This window comes from Monodelphis domestica, chromosome 1, assembly GCF_027887165.1.
Source record: "Monodelphis domestica isolate mMonDom1 chromosome 1, mMonDom1.pri, whole genome shotgun sequence".
Classification (NCBI taxonomy): domain Eukaryota; kingdom Metazoa; phylum Chordata; class Mammalia; order Didelphimorphia; family Didelphidae; genus Monodelphis; species Monodelphis domestica.
In genome coordinates, this window is record NC_077227.1 from 721,153,623 (window position 1) to 721,170,811 (window position 17,189).

The window sequence follows — 17,189 nt, forward strand, 5'->3', positions numbered from 1 at the left end:
GAGATCTTATGACATAGTAGAGTGAATTGTTTTATTTTGAGTAAACTGAGAGCTTAGTTTGAATGTGCGGTTTCTGTGATGAAAAGGATAAGAGAAAAAATTATGAGATTGGTCTTAAATTAATTTTATTTATTGAGAGGTAGTAGGGGGGAAAGAAGGAAAAATAGGAAAGATATACTATACCCACTGCTCCAATTAGCTTGCTATTCTGTGGTCACCATTAGGGTGTTGCCATGCTCACAGGGAAGTCCAGTCAGCAACAAAACTGAAAGAAATGAGTTTGGATATTGGCTCTTGCCTCAGTTTACCAAAACCTTTTCTCTGCCCACTAACTCACAAATCTCATCTTCGGAACCATAGTCCAGGGGGGCAGTGCAAGAGACATCAATTTTCTCTCACCTCATGATTTCAATTCTATTGCTGCCTTTTCCCACCTGCCATTCTGTCCTCACTTAATGTTTTTTATCACGAAATTCTCGCCTCTGGGTCAAGTTCAGGATTGTGCAAGGAACAAGACTGGAGTTACATGAGAACATCTTTCCACATAGCTTGTATTCTTAAGGTTTCTCTCCATTATGAATTCTCTGATGTAAAGCAAGATTGGAGTTATATGTGAATGTCTTTCCACACTAATTGCATTCATAAGATTTCTCCCCAGTGTGGATTCTTTGATGTACAGAAAGTTTGGAGCTCCATCTGAATGTCTTTCCACACTGCTTGCATTCATAAGGTTTTTCCCTAGTGTGGACTCTCTGATGTGCAGTAAGATTGGAGTTATATGAGAATGTCTTCCCACACTGCTTGCATTCATAAGGTTTCTCCCCAGTGTGGACTCTTTGATGTACAGTAAGTTCGAAGCTCCCTCTGAAAGTCTTTCCACACTGCTTGCATTCATAAGGTTTCTCCCCAGTGTGGACTCGTTGATGTACAGTAAGTTCAAAACTCCGTCTGAAAGTCTTTCCACATTGCTTGCATTCATAAGGTTTCTCTCTAGTGTGGACTCTCTGATGTGCAGCAAGATTGGAGTTATAGGTGAATATCTTTCCACACTGCTTGCATTCATAAGGTTTCTCCCCATTGTGAACTCTCTGATGTACAGCGAGACTGGAGCTATTTGTGAATGTCTTTCCACACTGATTGCATTCATAAGGTTTTTCCCCAGTATGGATTCTCTGATGTAGAACAAGAGAGGAGCTCTGACTGAATGTCTTTCCACATTGATTGCATTCATAAAGTTTCTCACCAGTGTGGATTCTCTGGTGTACCAAAAGACTGGAATTATCTCTGAATGTCTTTCCACACTGAATACATTTATAAGGTTTCTCCCCAGTATGTATTCTCTGATGTACAGCAAGATGGGATCTCCGACTGAATGCCTTTCCACATTGATTGCATTCATAAGGTTTCTCTCCAGTGTGGACTCTCTGATGTACAGCCAGACTGGAGCTATTTGTGAATGCCTTTCCACATTGATTGCATTCATAAGGTTTCTCCCCAGTGTGGATTCTCTGATGTAGAACAAGAGAGCAGCTGTGACTGAATTTCTTTCCACATTGATTGCATTCATAAACTTTCTCCCCAGTGTGGATTCTCTGATGTACAGCAAGATTAGAATTATCTCTGAATGTCTTTCCACACTGAATGCATTCATAAGGTTTCTCCCCAGTGTGAATTCTCTGGTGTACAGTAAGATGGGATCTCCGACTGAAAGCTTTTTCACATTGCTTACATTCATAAGGTCTCTCACCAGTATGGATGCTCTGATGTCCAGAAAGGTTGGACCTGTGCATGAAAGTCTTCCCACAATGATTACTTTCACTAGATTTTTCCTCAGTGTACATTCTATGATGTTCAATAGGAAATGAATTTTGAGGTACAACAGTGAATTCTCTGAAAGCAAAGTTATCGGGATCATCACTCATGAATCTTTGTAGGTCCATTTCTTTCACAGGAAGGCTCACGTCGGTTGGATTCACCTTCATTTCCGGTCTGAGCTCTTCTAAAAGAAACAAACAGTAAAACATACATATATACTGACATCTATACATATATCTCTTATATATATAGAACATGAACTGCTTTATATCCTATTCCACAAGTAAGAAGTCTTCCAACTTAAATGGGCACAATCCATCCTTTTAAAATGTTATTACATCAAAGCTGAACAACAATTTAAATAACAAAGGGTCTCCCATGTGATCTCACTAACTCTTCTTAACAAATCTAGGATTTTAGACAGGCTAGCTTTATTACAATCTTAACTCAGACCATGACCTAAGAAAGGTTGGATAAGTGACTTGACCTGAAATCCTGGCAGCTGAGGCCAAATCTTGTGGCTGGGCATGCTCTGTCAACAGTACCAAACAATTCACTTTCAATCTTTTTTATTTCATTTTCATTATCTATACATTCAATCCTCTCTTCATAGGTATGATACCACTGGGTACATGTAATCTAAAAATTCTTAATATTTCATCAACTAGTTTCTCTGTAAGCATTATGTAATTTCCTTCATGATTGCTTTCAACCTTATTTTTTCTGCCAGTATCTAAAATCAGATGAAGAAATTCAGCACTCTATTTTTACATTTATCCAAGGCATAACAGATTTGATTCTGGTTTTTTTTTTTTCTTTACATGGTAGAATCATCTTTTTAAAGTTTTATTAATGCTTTTCAAAAAATTGCCATCATTTCCTAAATAGGACCATCCTTAACAAAGTAGAGACGCATAGTGAGTCATGTGTTGGCCTCTGTGTCAAAAAGATCTGGATTCAGAATTTGACTCTGAAATGTTCTTAATTACTACTCCCTACTCCTTAAGAACAGCCATTACTTTTCTTTAAATGCCTCTTTTCAATAAAATGAAATCCTTCTACTAAATACAGTTTAAACAAAAACATGGCATTTCCCATGTTAAAAAATATGTCTTATACAGTTATTAGAGTCCATAATCCTTTTGTAAGGAAATGGGTAAGAAAGCTTGAACAAATCTCTTCCTATTTCCCACCTTATATAGGTGCTGGCATTTTCATTCTATTCTTCTTAAAAATCCCAATACAGGTAGTGGTGCATTCTCATTGTACCTCACAAACCTGCTAGGACTTTAAAACCGCGGCAAGTAAAAGAAACTCTGTTAGTCTCAGGTTCCTTAACTATATAACAAGAACATAATAATATTAAATGACTCCTTGAGTTCCAATGAGGATCTAACGAGACAATATTTAGAAAGAGTGTGACAAATACTAGGGGCCATATGCAAAGGGTGATGTTTATTTTTATCATTAGAATTTGGATCATTTTCTCCTTTGCTTTTCGCCTTAAACTGTCATTCTCTTCACTCCTCTAGTTCCTGATTTCCTTGTTGAATTAATTGTATTCTTATTCTTTAACATTTCTTTCTCCCTGGATCATCTCAGAGTAAGATTCAGGATCTGTTGCTTTTCTTTTTCTAAACAGCCTCCATGTCTGAGTTCTAGATTGTAAACTCCAGGAAAGCCCGGATTGGTGCTTCCCTTCCTTTGTATGCTCAGGGTTTAGCAAGGTTCCTAGAACATATTTATTATTTAATACATGTTTACTGACTGGGTCGAGGGACTATGTCAGGTCCAAACTCTACCAGAATCTTCGCATTCTGTCTCTCTCCTGGAAGGCAAATGCATGCTTTGGGCTTAGCCATGTTTCTGTCTTTCTCTAGTCCTTAAATCTCATCAGTCAACAGTAACTCCATTGGAACTAGAGCAGACCCAGCCCTTAAGATCCAAGAGGCTTCCTTCTAGGCTCCCATCTCCCTAAAGTGAAGTGCTGTGGTCACCTGATTGTCCCAGAACAGGACAAAGACAGCCCCAGAGACCTGGAACGGGTCTGGAGCTGATGATTTAGGGAAAGCTTAGCCTTGAATCTTCCAAGTAAGGCAGCAGTCTTCATTCCTCCTCATGGGCTGCAGATCAATGGAGAGAAGGAAAATCAGGAAACCAGCTGCCTGGCTCCACTCTACATTGAGGCTTCCTGATCTCGGCTGGGATCTCACCATGGCAAGGCAATCTTGTGACCTCTCCCACATAGATTACCTTTGCCACCCACTACAGCAGTCATCCACTGATTTCCCTGGTCTCCAGCTCTCTCTTATGCCTTCCTCCCATCCCCTGCCTCACCTTCTGAGCTGAGAACTTAGTCTCTTATTTCACTGAATAAAAGCTAGACCTCTGTGCAGAACTCTCTTATCCTCCACACCTCACCCAGCTCAGTTGCCTATTTTCCTTTTTGGCCTCAAGATCAGAGAAAAAAGTTATTCTTCTCCTAGCTAAAGAAAATCTCTTTCCATGTGAAAAGAATCCCATTTGATTCCTCCTCTAAGCCTGTCTATTCCTCTCTTCCATGACCCTATTGTTATTTCATCTTCAGCCTTTCCCACACTAATGAGCTAATGACTCTCTTCCTCTGGGAACCAATCCGCAGTGCTCCAAACACTCTCACTTGCCCTCTTCATCCCCATGAAATACCAACATCTGTCCATGGGTTCAGGGCTAAATTCCTAGTGATGGCCATTTCTTGTGAGTTGTGCCAGTGTTTTCCCCTTGTTTTCTCTGCTATACTTTACCTCAGAATCCTGAGTCTGGCTCTCCTGAAGCTCCACGCCACTTCCCCCCTTAGATCTCTCTAGTGCTCCTTCCTTTCAGAGCCTTTTCTCTAGTGATTGGCTGTCCTAGAGCTGGGATCTAGAGGGCTTCTACAGAACTGTCGGCAGGCTGCTATCTGCTCCAGCCGAGTGAGATCAATGAGGGCAGGGGATGTCCACTACAGCTCTTTATGTCCCCTGTAACTTAGTCCAGGACCAGGCACAGAGCAAGCACTCCTACATGTTTTTGGATACTAAAGAGCTCAGAGGGAATAAGCTCAGCCCTTCTGGCACCTGCAGGAGACTTCCAGGCCCTTCAGTCCCAAATACTGACTTCTAAGAGGGTCACAGACTGATGTCATGAAGGGAGCAGATAGGAAATGCAGTCCAACAGCCTCATCTTACAGATGGGGAAACTGAGGCTCAGGGCTTCACTGACTTGCCCAGGGAGACCCTGCTAAAACCTCTCAAAAAGAATTCTAAGTTGGGTCCTCCTGCCCTCAAATCTAGCCCTGGCTTCACCAGAGAACACAGAAGCCTCTGATCACCTTGGCTCTTTCACACCTCTTTTCCCCTCCCTTACCTGGGCAGCAGCTCCTCAGGCCTTCTTGCTCCAGCATCCACAGGGCTTCCCTTTGCTCCAAATAAGAGATCATGTCTTCTGGGGGACCTGGAAGCCCTGGGCAAGGGAGAATCATTCAGGGAAGAGGATGGAGGAAGCTCCTCACTGAGTCCTCTTTAGGGAAAGGTTAGGAAATCCAATAACTCCAATCAGTTATTCTCTCCATGGGGTTCCCACAGGAGTCTGCCCTCACCCTTCAGTGTCTGTAATGCAGGATCCCAGAGTAGGATCTTCTCGTTACCCTGCTGGGGGATGCAGAAAGAGTAACAGCCCCCCCCCCCCCCCCCATCGTGTTCTGGTCCATTGTGGCAGAAACTCCTAAACTCACTCACTGGGTCCAAGGGGCAGTGTTCTGGGTCAGTCTGAAGCCCCAGATCCAGGCTCAAGGGATAGGCTTTTGTCCCATCACCCAGCCTGCTCCTCCGTCCTTAATACCTCTCTGATTCTCCTGGACTGTTCCCTCAGGGAGTCTCTGCCTCCTCTCCTGGGGAACTCAATAATCCTCCATGGGCCCAAAGCTATCTCTCAGTCAGTCCACTCATCTTGACAATCACAGAGGAGGGTAAGCAGGGCCTGCCAGAGGCTTACAGGGACACCTAGAGGAGAGTCTTCACAGCATTTAGTGGGGGGAGGGGAGGGAGGAGAAGGTGGGGGAACCAATCTGGAAGCAGAATGCTAGGTTCTAGGGCATTTTCTTCAGAGAAGGCTGGACTCAGTTCATAGTTTTCCATTATCTGGAAATAAGAAGTAGCTAGGAGGGAGGGAAGAGGGCCCTGGGATTAGAGGTATGAAGGTCTTGGTTTACATTTTGCCACAAACAACTCCTATGTGGGTGTCTCAGAATAAGCAACTGAACCCAATATATTCCTTCTTCTGTAAAATGGGGGTAATTGTGTCACTGAATTAGGAAGATGAAAGTGAGGAAGAAGTGCTAAAATATTACAGAGAAAAGCCTCAGCAGAGCTCCTGTCCAAGAGCAGGTCTTTATAAATGCTTCATCCCTTTCCTCCCTTCTTCATTGGCTCTGCTGGAGGTTTAGGGCAATAGAAAGGAAGACTAAAGACAAACCTGATCTCCTGGGGACACCTAGGAATTCTGAGCTATGAGTTTATATGGATTAAAGAGAAAAAGATCCCCAATAATAGATCTAGCCTAGAGGGGAAGAAAGTAGGAGGAAAACCCTCCTGAAAAGTTTTGCCAGATTGGTTTGAGACCCAATTCCGGGACAGTTAGAGGCCAGCCAGAATCAACTCTGAGATTATTTCCATCTCTGAGATTCTCCAAAATGCATTTGATCTTAGTCTTCAGGAGCACCAAAGGGAACACCCAAAGGCCCATTACACTATGCAGTCCTTTCACAGGAGAACCAGGCAGCAGGAGGGCTCTGGCTCTGGTACTCAGCATACCAGCCCTCATCCCTTCTTCATGACTGAAAATTGCTCCCAACACTGCCTGCTCCTGAGGGCAATATTCCTTTGGATGACTGACTCAGGCAGAGGGAGAGGACTCCTTACCCACAAAGAACAGGTTCTGGGCATTCTCCAGCATCACCTCCTTATACAGCTCCTTCTGGGGAGGGGACAAGAGGCGCCACTCCTCCCGGGTGAAGTCCACAGCCACATCCTTGAATGTCACCTCCTCCTAGAGCAGCCCAAGCCAGAGCACAGAAGGGTGAAAGTCACATCACAATGAAGAGCCCACCTCTGGTCAATTACAGGAGGAAACTGACCCACAGACAAGGGAGGGGCCCAAAGGTCCCACCCTTTGTCAGTGTCAGAGCCAGCACTAGAAGCTGAGTCTGTAAGAGCCCATGGAAGCTTGAGAAAAGCAGCTCTATGGTGCTCTGGAAGGAAGCCGAGGAGTATCTACTGTGTGAAGGGAAATATCTAGGGGACCCCCATTGCAGCTCAGATCCCAAGGGCCCCAGCAGTGGGATGTAGCTGTCAGTCACATGTCTGTGTCCCTGTTGCTGTGTCCCAGTGCAGCCAGCATCAGTGTGAGATTCATCAACATACCAGAGCCCCAGCCAGGGAGAAAGGAGCTGGAGAATGTAAAAGGCAGGCGAGGGAAGGAGAGGGGGCTTTTGTACCCCACGACCCCGAAAGTAACTGGCTCTCTGAACTGGGGGTTTAATCTATGAGCTTTCCTGATCTCTTGATCTCTGGCAAATCCAGCCTGAGCAAACTGAATTGAGAATGAGATTTAGAAAGGCTGAGACCTCTTACTCTCTTTCTGCCTCTCTCAGACGGTCTTTACTAATAAAAGCTCTTCAATCTGGTAATAAGCTCTACAGGAAATGCTGAGGCCATGTTTTATGGGAATACTGAAAACAGAGATTTTTCTGGAAAGAGCAGCCATGTCTGCCTCTGCACCTCTCCTCAGAGATGGGGAGCTCCACACTTTAGTCCACACCAGTTTCTCTAGTGAAACCTCACAGAAGCAGCTTTAGATTGAACAGAATTCTTAGAGTATCAAATCCAAAAATATAATCCAGGAAAAATGTAATTTTGCCCCTCATGCCATGAGGAAGAGGATATCTGACAGGGCTGGATAAAATCATAACAAAATTCATTTGGGAAAAACCAAAAGATCAACCACCAAGGAAAGTGATGAAAAGAAGCCAGGATAAATGGGGACCAGCATGACCAGAGCTCAGACCAGATCACAAGTCAGCAGTCACCCTAAACCTGGGCTTCTGGTAAGATAAGAGGGAGATAAAGCAATGGAACAGACTAAAGACAATAATTCCTGTCAAGTAGCAAACAAGTAATTTGGGAGACAATTCCTCATTGGTAAAAATTGCCAAGAAACCTAGAATGCAGCCTGAAAGGAAATGAGGCTGAGAGCATAAGCCTACACCATACTCTACTAAACACTATTTAAGGAAACGTGAGCTTAATATTAAAGATCACACTGTAAGAAGGTAGGAGAGAAATAGCTGATAAACATCTCACAGCTACAGGGAGATGTATGTAGAATAATATTTTATTTTCTGCCCATTTACAGGGAAAAACAATTTCTAACATTCATTTTTAAATTGAGTTGCAAATAAGTCTCCATCCCTCCAATCCTGCTCCCTGAGAGAGCAATCTGATCTTGACTTTACCTGAGCAATCATGGAAAATATTTGTCCTTATTAGTCACTTTCTGGAAGAAATTTCAAACCAAAGAAAATGAAAGTAAGGAAAAAAGGGAAACATGGTTTGATCTGAATTCAGAGTCCATTAGTTCTTTCTCTGGAAGCAGATGGCTTTTCTCATCATGAGTCCTTTGGGATTGTCTTACAACCCTGAATTTGTTGAGAACAGCTGAGTTGTTCACAGTTTCTGACCACATATGTTACTGTTATTTTATAAAATGTTCTCCTACAAAATTAAGAGTGAATAGATATATGGAGAAAAGTAAATAAGGACAAAAAGGAATGCACCTTCTTTTCAGCAGCTCTTGGTACATTCACAAAGACTGACTATGTATTAGGGCATAAGTGCAAAAGAGCAGAAAAAATTATGCAACCTTTTCAGATCATAATGCAATAAAAATTATAATTAGTAAGTGTAAATGGAGAGGGAAATAAAAAATTAATTGGAAATTAAACAATATGATTCTCTAAAATTGGTTAAAGAATAAATCATAGAAATAATTAATAATTTCATTGAAGAAAATAAAAATGATGAAACAACCTTTCAAAATCTATTGGATGAAGCCAAAGCAGTACTCGGGGGGAAATTTATATCCTTTAGTTCATATATGAAAAAATGAGAGAGGGCAGAAATCAAAAGAATTGGGAATGAAAATTAAAAAACTAGAAAGTGAAAAAAACTAAAACAAACCCCCCAGATGTAAACTAAATTAAAGATCCTAAAAACTAAAGGAGAAATTTATAAAATCAAAAGTAAAAGAACTATTGAATTAATAAATAAAACTAGAAGATGGTATTTTGAAAAAATAAATAAATAAAATAGACAAAGTACTGGTAAATCTAATTTAAAAATGGAAAGAAGAAAACCAAAATAACAGTATCCAAGATGAAAAGGGAGACCTCACCTCTAATGAAGAGGAAATTAAGGCAATCATTAAAAATATTTTGCCAAATTATATGGCAATAAATATCACAATCTAGGTGATATAGATGAATGTTTACAAAAATATAAATTGCCTAGATTAACAGAAGAAGAAATAGAATACTTAAGTAATCTCATAATAGAAAAGAAATTGAACAAGCCATCAAAGAACTGCATAACAAAAAATCCCCAGGGCCTGATGGATTCACAAGTGAATTCTATCATTCAAAGAATAGCTAATCCCAATACTATACAAATAAACAATTTGACATAATAAGCAAAGAGGGGATTCTGCCAAATTCCTTTTATGACACAAATATGGTACTGATTCCAAAGCCAGACAGATCAAAAACAGAGAAAGAAAACTATAGACCAATCTCCTTAATGAACATATATGCAAAAATCTTAAATAGGATACTAGCAAAAAGACTTAAGCAAGTGATCACGAAGGTTACTCATTATGATCAGGTGGGATTTATACCAGGAATTCAAAGATGGTTCAATATTAGGAAAACCATCCACATAATTGACCATATCCACAAGCAAACCAACAAAAACCACATGATTATTTCAATAAATGCAGAAAAAGCCTTTGAAAAAATGCAACACTCATTCCTAATGAAAACACTAGAAAGTATAGGAATATAAGGGTCTTTCCTAAAAAATAATAAACTATCTATCTAAAACCATCAACAAACATCATCTGCAATGGGGATAAATTAGAAGCCTTCTCAATAAGATAAGGAGTGAATCAAGGATACCCAATATCTCCTCTATTATTTAACATTGTACTAGAAACACTAGCAGTAGCAATCAGAGAAGAAAAAGAAATTGAAGGTATTAAAATTGGCAATGAAGAGACCAAGCTGTTACTCTTTCCAGATGATACAATGGTCTACTTAAAGAATCCTAGAGAATCAACCAAAAAGCTAGTGGAAATAATCAACAACTTTAGCAAAGTTGCAGGATACAAAATGAACCCACATAAGTCATCAGCATTTCTATATATCTCCAACACATCTCAACAGCAAGAATTAGAAAGAGAAATTCCATTTAAAATCACCCTACACAATATAAAATACTTTGGAATCTATCTGCCAAGACAAACACAGGAACTATATGAACACAACCACAAAACACTCTCCACACAATTAAAACTAGATCTAAATAATTGGAAAAGGATTAATTGCTCATGGGTAGAACAAGCTAACATAATAAAAATGACAATCCTACCCAAATTAATTCACTTGTTTGGTGCCATTCCCATTGAACTTCCAAAAAACTTTTTTACTGAATTAGAAAAAACCATATCAAAGCACATTTGGAAAAATAAAAGATCAAGCATATCAAGGGAAATATTGGAAAAAAATGGGAAGGAAGGAGGACTTGCAGTCCCAGATCTCAAACTATAGTATAAAGCAGTAGTCATCAAAACAATATGGTACTGGCTAAGAGACATAAAGGAGGATCAGTGGAATAGACTTGGCATAAATGATCTCAGCAAGACCTTTTATGATAAACCCAAAGACCCAGCTTTTGGGACTCAAATCCACTATTTGACAAAAACTGCTGAGAAAATTGGAAGACAGTATGGGAGAGATTAGGTTTAGATCAACATCTCATACCCTACACCAAAATAAACTCAGAATGGATGAATGACCTGAATGTAAAGAAGGAAACTATAAGCAAATTAGTCGAACACAGAATAGTATACTTGTCAGATCTTTGGGAAGGGAAAGAGTTCAAAACCAAGCAAGACTTAGAAAGAGCCACAAAATGTAAAATAAATAATTTTGATTACATCAAATTAAAAAGATTTTGTATAAACCAAACTGATGCAACCAAAATTAGAAGGGAAGCAACAAATTGGGAAACAATTTTCATAACAAAAACCTCTCACAAAGGTCTAATTACTCAAATTTATAAAGACCATGTAGTAGAGGCAAAGCCTCCTCTTCCCCCCGCTTGGGCTGCAGTAGTCAAGGTCATGGGTTGAACTTTGTACGACCTGCCCAGCTGCGTATCCAAGGTTAGAATAGTCAGCATAAAGGAGGTAATGTAACAACTGTGAGAAACTTGTTTTTCTGCCCTTTTTTGGAGTCCTCTTGGTTCCTCCTGGTGCCTAGCCGGTAACGTCATGAATTCCTATGGATTTGCCCATTTATGGTTCCTGCTGGTGCTGGGCTGTAACGTCATACATTCCTGTAGTTTTTACCTTTATATGCTTTGTGTGAATCCAATAAACTTTGTCGCTATGCATTTCATATAGTGTCCATTTGTTACTCTTCATTTTCGTTACCCCAAGTAAGGTCACACAGCACTGGCCGACCTTGTGCTGGAGCCTTACAGACCTAAACCAATTGTTCAAAAATCCAAGCCATTCTCCAATTGATAAATGGGCAAGGGTCATGAATAGGCAGTTTTCAGTTCAAGAAATCAAAACTATTAATAAGCACATGAAGAAGTGTTCTAAATCTCTTATAATCAGAGAGATGAAAATCAAAACAACTCTGAGGTATCACCTCACACCTAGCAGATTGGCCAACATGACAGCAAAGGAAAGTAATGAATGCTGGAGGGGATGTGGCAAAGTTGGGACATTAATTCATTGCTGGTGGAGTTGTGAACTGATCCAACCATTCTGGAGGGCAATTTGGAACTATGTCCAAAGGGCGCTAAAAGACTGTCTGCCCTTTGATCCAGCCCTAGCACTGCTGGGCTTGTACCCCAAAGAGATAATGAGGAAATAGACTTGTACATCTCTGAATTGATGGTTTTCTATTTCTGGCACAATGGCCAAACTGACAGGCGTGAGAGGGTGCCTCAGAGGTGTTTTACTTTGCTGTTCAAGGACACAAATGCTTAGCTGAACTCCTCCTCCTCTGACCTCTGGCCTCCTGGCTGATCCTTGGCCAGGACCTTCCCTGGCCTGATTCTGGGCCTCTCCAGGGGCTGTCTGTCTCCCTGCAGGGAATGTTCTCCCTCCTGCCTCTGGCCTGGGAGCTTCCTTCCAGTCCCAGCTGAATCCTCCCCTGGGGAACCAGTGACCTCCCAGAAGCTGAGAGCCTCCCTCCCAGGGGGCCTCCTTCCCTGCCAGAGAACCTCCCTCCCTCCCTCCCAGGGGCCTCCCTCCCTCCCTCCCTCCCCCCCCAGCTGGTTTGGACACGGCTGCTGAGGGCTCTCCTCGGTCAGACTGGGGGGGCCTGGAGGGAGGCCGATGGCTTCTCCCTTCCTTTGGGCTGAGCAGTGCCCGGCACACACCAGGCTGTTCCTCCACACTGGCTCAGCTGGGCTAAGAATGGGGGACAGGAAGGAGCTGGAGGGACCCGGGAAGACTCGAGGACTTGAGGCAGAAGCCAGGGAGCAGCCCGGGGGACAATGTCTTCCCTGAGGACCCCACAGAGCAGGGGACACCCTCGGGCTCTGCTCCAGACCAGACTCCAGAGGGAACAGGGGAGAAGCAGCAGAGAAGAGGCTGGGAGGGAGGCAGGCAAGCAGAGAGAGCCAAGACAGGATCCCCAGACAGGGAAGGACAAGGAGTCAAGGGTCGTCCTGGGCCCTCACCTGTGATGGGAGAAATCCGGCCTGGGAGGCAGCGCCTGGGGGAGCTCTGGGGGTCTGAGGGGCCCCCGGGCCAAGGAATCCCTGCCAAAGGCCAGGAGAGAGCCAGGAAGGGCTGCTCCTCCTGCCTGGGATGGGGGGACAGAAAGGGCCCAGCAGGAAGGAGGGAGCAGCTTCCCAGCCCATCTTGGCTCAGAGCCAGGGAAGGGCCTCCTGCCTGAGGGGCTCCCATCTGGGCCTGGAATGCACTTACCTGGCCTGGCAGTCTGTCCCTCTCCAAGGCCATCCCTGACACTCCAGGCTCCCTGTAGAGGCAGCAAAGGAGCCCCAGTCAGTCCCTCTGGGGAGCCTCCTCCATCTTTTCCCGGCCTCGTCTCCCCACTCAGGCTGCTGCTCCCCACCTGCCCCCCACTTTATGGCCCCTCAATGGAGCTCCAGCCAAAGCTCTTCCCAGCAGGCCTCCCTTGGCCCAGGGATTGTCTGACTTCTCTGGTCTTCTGAGCAGCAGGAGCTGGCCTGGAGCCCCTCCTGGGGCCCTCCCTGCCCTCTTTCCCAGTGTAGAAAAGCCCATCTTCCTCACTGCCTTTGGGCTCCCTCTCTGGGCCAGTTGCTCCTGGTGGGAGCTGAGCAGAAACCTGCCTGGATCTCCCTCCCAGCTCAGGATCTGGCTCAGCCCCATCCCTCCTGGGGCCGGCCCTGGGCCTCTGCACCCTGAGCTGGGCAGGGAGAAGGGACCCAGAGGGGCCCAGGGTTTCCCTTCTCTTCCCAGGCCTGAGGCTGCCCCACAGGGATCTCCATGGGGTGAGGGGCCACAGGAGTCCCCCAGGGCCAGGCCTGCCCTCAGGGAACCAGCCCAAGGACCAGGGGACCAAAGAGGGGCCCCAGGAAAGGGCTTTGGCTCCTGGGAGGGCCTGAGGGCAGGAAGGGAGAGCTCAGGGATCCTCCCAGAGGGCTGGGTCTGAGGGCAGCACAGAGGACTCTCTGAGCAGGAGCTGGGGGTCAGGACACCTGGGTCTGGAGTCCCTGGGCCCCTGGAATGGCCCCTCTCTCCCCGTAGACCCCTCCCTAATCTCTAGACTCCAACCCAGGGCTGGGATTCCCCTGGGCTACCACCACCAGGCTGGGCAGGAGAGAGTCCCCCTCCCCCTGCATCACCCCTCCTTCCCTCCCTCTAATTTCTAGGGACCCTCTGCTCCCCCCCAGACAGTCTAGATAAAGCCTCAGGGAAGTGGGGACAGCAGAGAGCTCTATGGAGGGGGGTGAGGGAGTGTGATTCCCACAAGGTGCCATTTGTGTTCTGAAAGGGGTTTGAACCATCTCAGGAGAATTGGGCAGGTGAAGGGGAGTCAGTATGGGTGGAGGGAGGAGGGGCAGGGCTAGGAAGGGGAGAGTCAGAACCAGGAACAGGGCCTGGATGGGGCCAAGAGGTCAAGGTGGGTTGAATATGACAAGAAACTGGCCAAAGCCAAAGCCCTGCAGTGCGGGGTGGGGGAGGGGGGGAGAAGGAGGAGGGACTCCAGGAGGACCCCCTGGGAGCTCTCCCATCCCAGAAATCCTCAAGTGCTCCTGGAGGCCCCCTTGGGCTGGGGGAGGCTCATGGGAGTCCCAGTGCTGCAGGAGGAGATCCTCCAGCCAGGAAGCCCTTCCCAGGGGCCAGGCTAGGCTCAGGGTTCAAGGAGAAAATGGGAAGCCTCCAAGAGCACAAGAAGGGTCTGAGGCCAGCCTGGAACCCAGGCCCTCTCCACTGCAGGCCTGGCACTGTACTGAGCAGCCCAGGTGGGGCTTCCTTGGCCAGAGGTCAGTCCTCCCTGTAGGGAAGGTCCTCCTCCTCCCCTCAGACCCCCATCCCTGACTGCAGGGCCTTCCTGGTGCTCTGCTGGCCTCCTCACCTCTCTTCTCCTTCCTGCCAGCCTCCACTGAGCCCCTGAGGTGACTTTCCTCTGGCCCAGGCTCCCCTCATACCCCCATCCAATCTCCCATGATACTTTTTGGCACCCCCAGTCCTAACAGCCCCAACTCCTCCTTCCTGCCATACCCTCTGCCCTGGGCCACACCAGCCTTCAGGGGATCCATGAACAGCACCTGCAGCTCCTGGCCAGGAGCACCTTCTCTGGCTGTCCCCCAGAGCAGCTTGTAGGCTCTCCCTTCCTAGCTCAGACCACTGCCCTCCCTGGTTTTCCTAAAGTCCAAAGGACAATCTCACCTCCTCCAGGAAGTCCTCCTGAGCTCTTCATTCTCTGCCCTCTCTCTGGTCATTATTGCCTTTTTAGCCAGTGTAAAAAGGAATGCTTAATCCCTTGCTCTAATTTAGGGAAAGAGCTGGCTCAGTGAATGGAGCTAGGCCCAAAGGAAGAGATTCTGTTACCCTGGAGACCAGCCCACAGGAAAAGGAAATAGAAATTGTTCTCAGATAGGAAGTATGCCTGGCTGCAGCCACAAATTAATATATTCATGGGTGGATGCCTGAGAAGGAGCCAGGGAAAAATGGGTGAGAGAGAGGGAAAGGGAGAGGGAGAGGGAGAGGGAGAGGGAGAGGGAGAGGGAGAAAGAATAAAGGAAGAAAGACACATGTCCCCAATCCTTTATTGGAGACTCAAAGAATGGGAAAAGGGAGGGAGCTAATGAACATGTGACACAGCATACAGAGCATCTGATGTTGGCTCAACTGACAACCACAAGATCAAAGAGGAGGTGAATCAAACATGTGACCTGGAAGGAAATCTGGTCCCTTAAGGTAGGAGCTACAATCCTGTGGCAGCTACAGTCCTGCCCAGTAATTCTCCTGACCTTAGGACTGTAGGTTTGGAGAGTGCTCACAATTAATAAAGTACCAATTAAGTACAATGATTAAGAAATAATATGACCACAAGTCTGGCACATGAGCACATAGGTTACAGCATTAATAGGTCAATAATACTTTCAAGATTAGAATATCCCTTCGATGCCACAGAAAGTGATGTAGGAAGGGCAGTCGGACAGGGAGAGATAAAGGCAAGCACGAAGTGTGAAGGGGGAAAGGGGGCCTCTCACTAACCTTTCCTGAGAGCAGGTGCTGCTTCTGGCTCTGGATGAGGACAGTTTGACTGCTGGAGAATCTCATGGAAGGAGAGTGTGAGATGGGGCAGCTGTCCCTTGTTTAGGGATCCAGTTAGAGTACAGAGACAATAGTGTAGGTTGGTCCTGGTTAGTGAGGCTGAAGAGCTATTAGTGAGACTCTCTCAAAGGATAGCTTTTAGGTGTTTTATAGGTTGATATAAGAAGTTTGGGGTAGGTTTTAGGTAGCACTAAGATAGATCCTTGAATCTCTTTCCTTCTTTGCTAATCTTTTCTCAATTAAAATTAAAACAAAACTTTTTAAAACTGCTCTCCTATCTGTGTTAAGCTCCTAATTTTAACCCCTACAGCAGCATAGTGTGTGCTTGGGGTGACTGAAGCAGAGGCTGCCCAAGAGGGGGGGAAGGAGGGATGGGGTGGCAGGAGCTTTGGGATCTGGGGCCCAGAGGCTGGGAGGCAGGACTGCTGGGTCCTTAACTAGGCCCGGTAAAACTGCACCCGTACTCGTCCCCTGGACATCCGCTGCAGGCAGGACATTTTAGCAGGAAAGAAGATCCTGAAGAGGAAGGAGGAGGTCACAGACCACCCTTGTCAGAGATCAGAGCAGCCACAGGGATACATGGTATCCCGCAGGAAATTCGCACCCCTGCGCTGCCAGTCTCCGCTACAGCCCGAAGTCCTTTGTGGATCCAGCCAGCCCAGCCCAGCTCCAGAGTCCCAGGATGTGGCGGGAGGGGAAGAGCTCCCGGCTTTTGGGGGGGTTCCAGAAATTGGACTCCAGGAAGCACAGGCAGGAGGTGGTCTGCCCCGAAGGGACTCATAAAAAGGAGAATTCAAACTCAGCTCCAGCCAGGGTCCATGCCACAAACGGCTCAGGGCTCTAAGCTGTGCAGAGAGTGATGCTCTCTGATTCCCGCCCTCCCCTCCCCGTGCAGGAGCCAGGCCCCTCCACAGCTGGCCTTTCCCCACTCGGTTACCCCCTTTCCCAGTGTCCCCCGCCACCACTTCATAATTACCGAGGTTTGAAAAGCGGAGCTCAAGAAGTTAAAAGCCCAGATAATGAGCCAAGGTAGGAGCATCTTTGGAAGTGGAGGAGGAGGTGGGACTCGGATCGTCACTTCCTGCTTCCCAGAGGGCTCCTCCTGTCCTTTAGGGCTGAACCTCCCCACCGCCCCATCTCCCCTCCTCCCGTTCCTCCCTTCAGAGCCTCCAGGGTGAGCCCTGCCTGTCTCCATCCCACCCCCCAGACCTCCCCTTTATTCTTCCACACCCACT

General features: G+C 45.8%; 1 protein-coding gene across 6 annotated transcripts in view; it reads right to left on the reverse strand.

Annotated features, from left to right (window-relative positions):
• Positions 1 to 15,258, reverse strand: part of LOC100619200 (zinc finger protein 883-like) — a 108,516-nt gene extending 93,258 nt beyond the window's left edge. For 4 of the 6 annotated variants that reach the window (XM_056812557.1, XM_056812561.1, XM_056812552.1 and 1 more), the window contains exon 1: positions 15,064 to 15,237. In XM_056812557.1, the coding sequence (XP_056668535.1) occupies positions 15,064 to 15,116 (53 nt within the window). In that variant the 5' untranslated portion in view covers positions 15,117 to 15,237. Of the gene's footprint in view, positions 1 to 108; positions 2,000 to 3,812; positions 3,939 to 5,199; positions 5,296 to 6,752; positions 6,880 to 13,113; positions 13,166 to 15,063 lie in introns of those variants that run through there. The other 2 variants (XM_056812570.1, XM_056812537.1) reach the window with 2 other exon arrangements.
• Between the last annotated feature and the right edge of the window lie 1,931 nt (positions 15,259 to 17,189).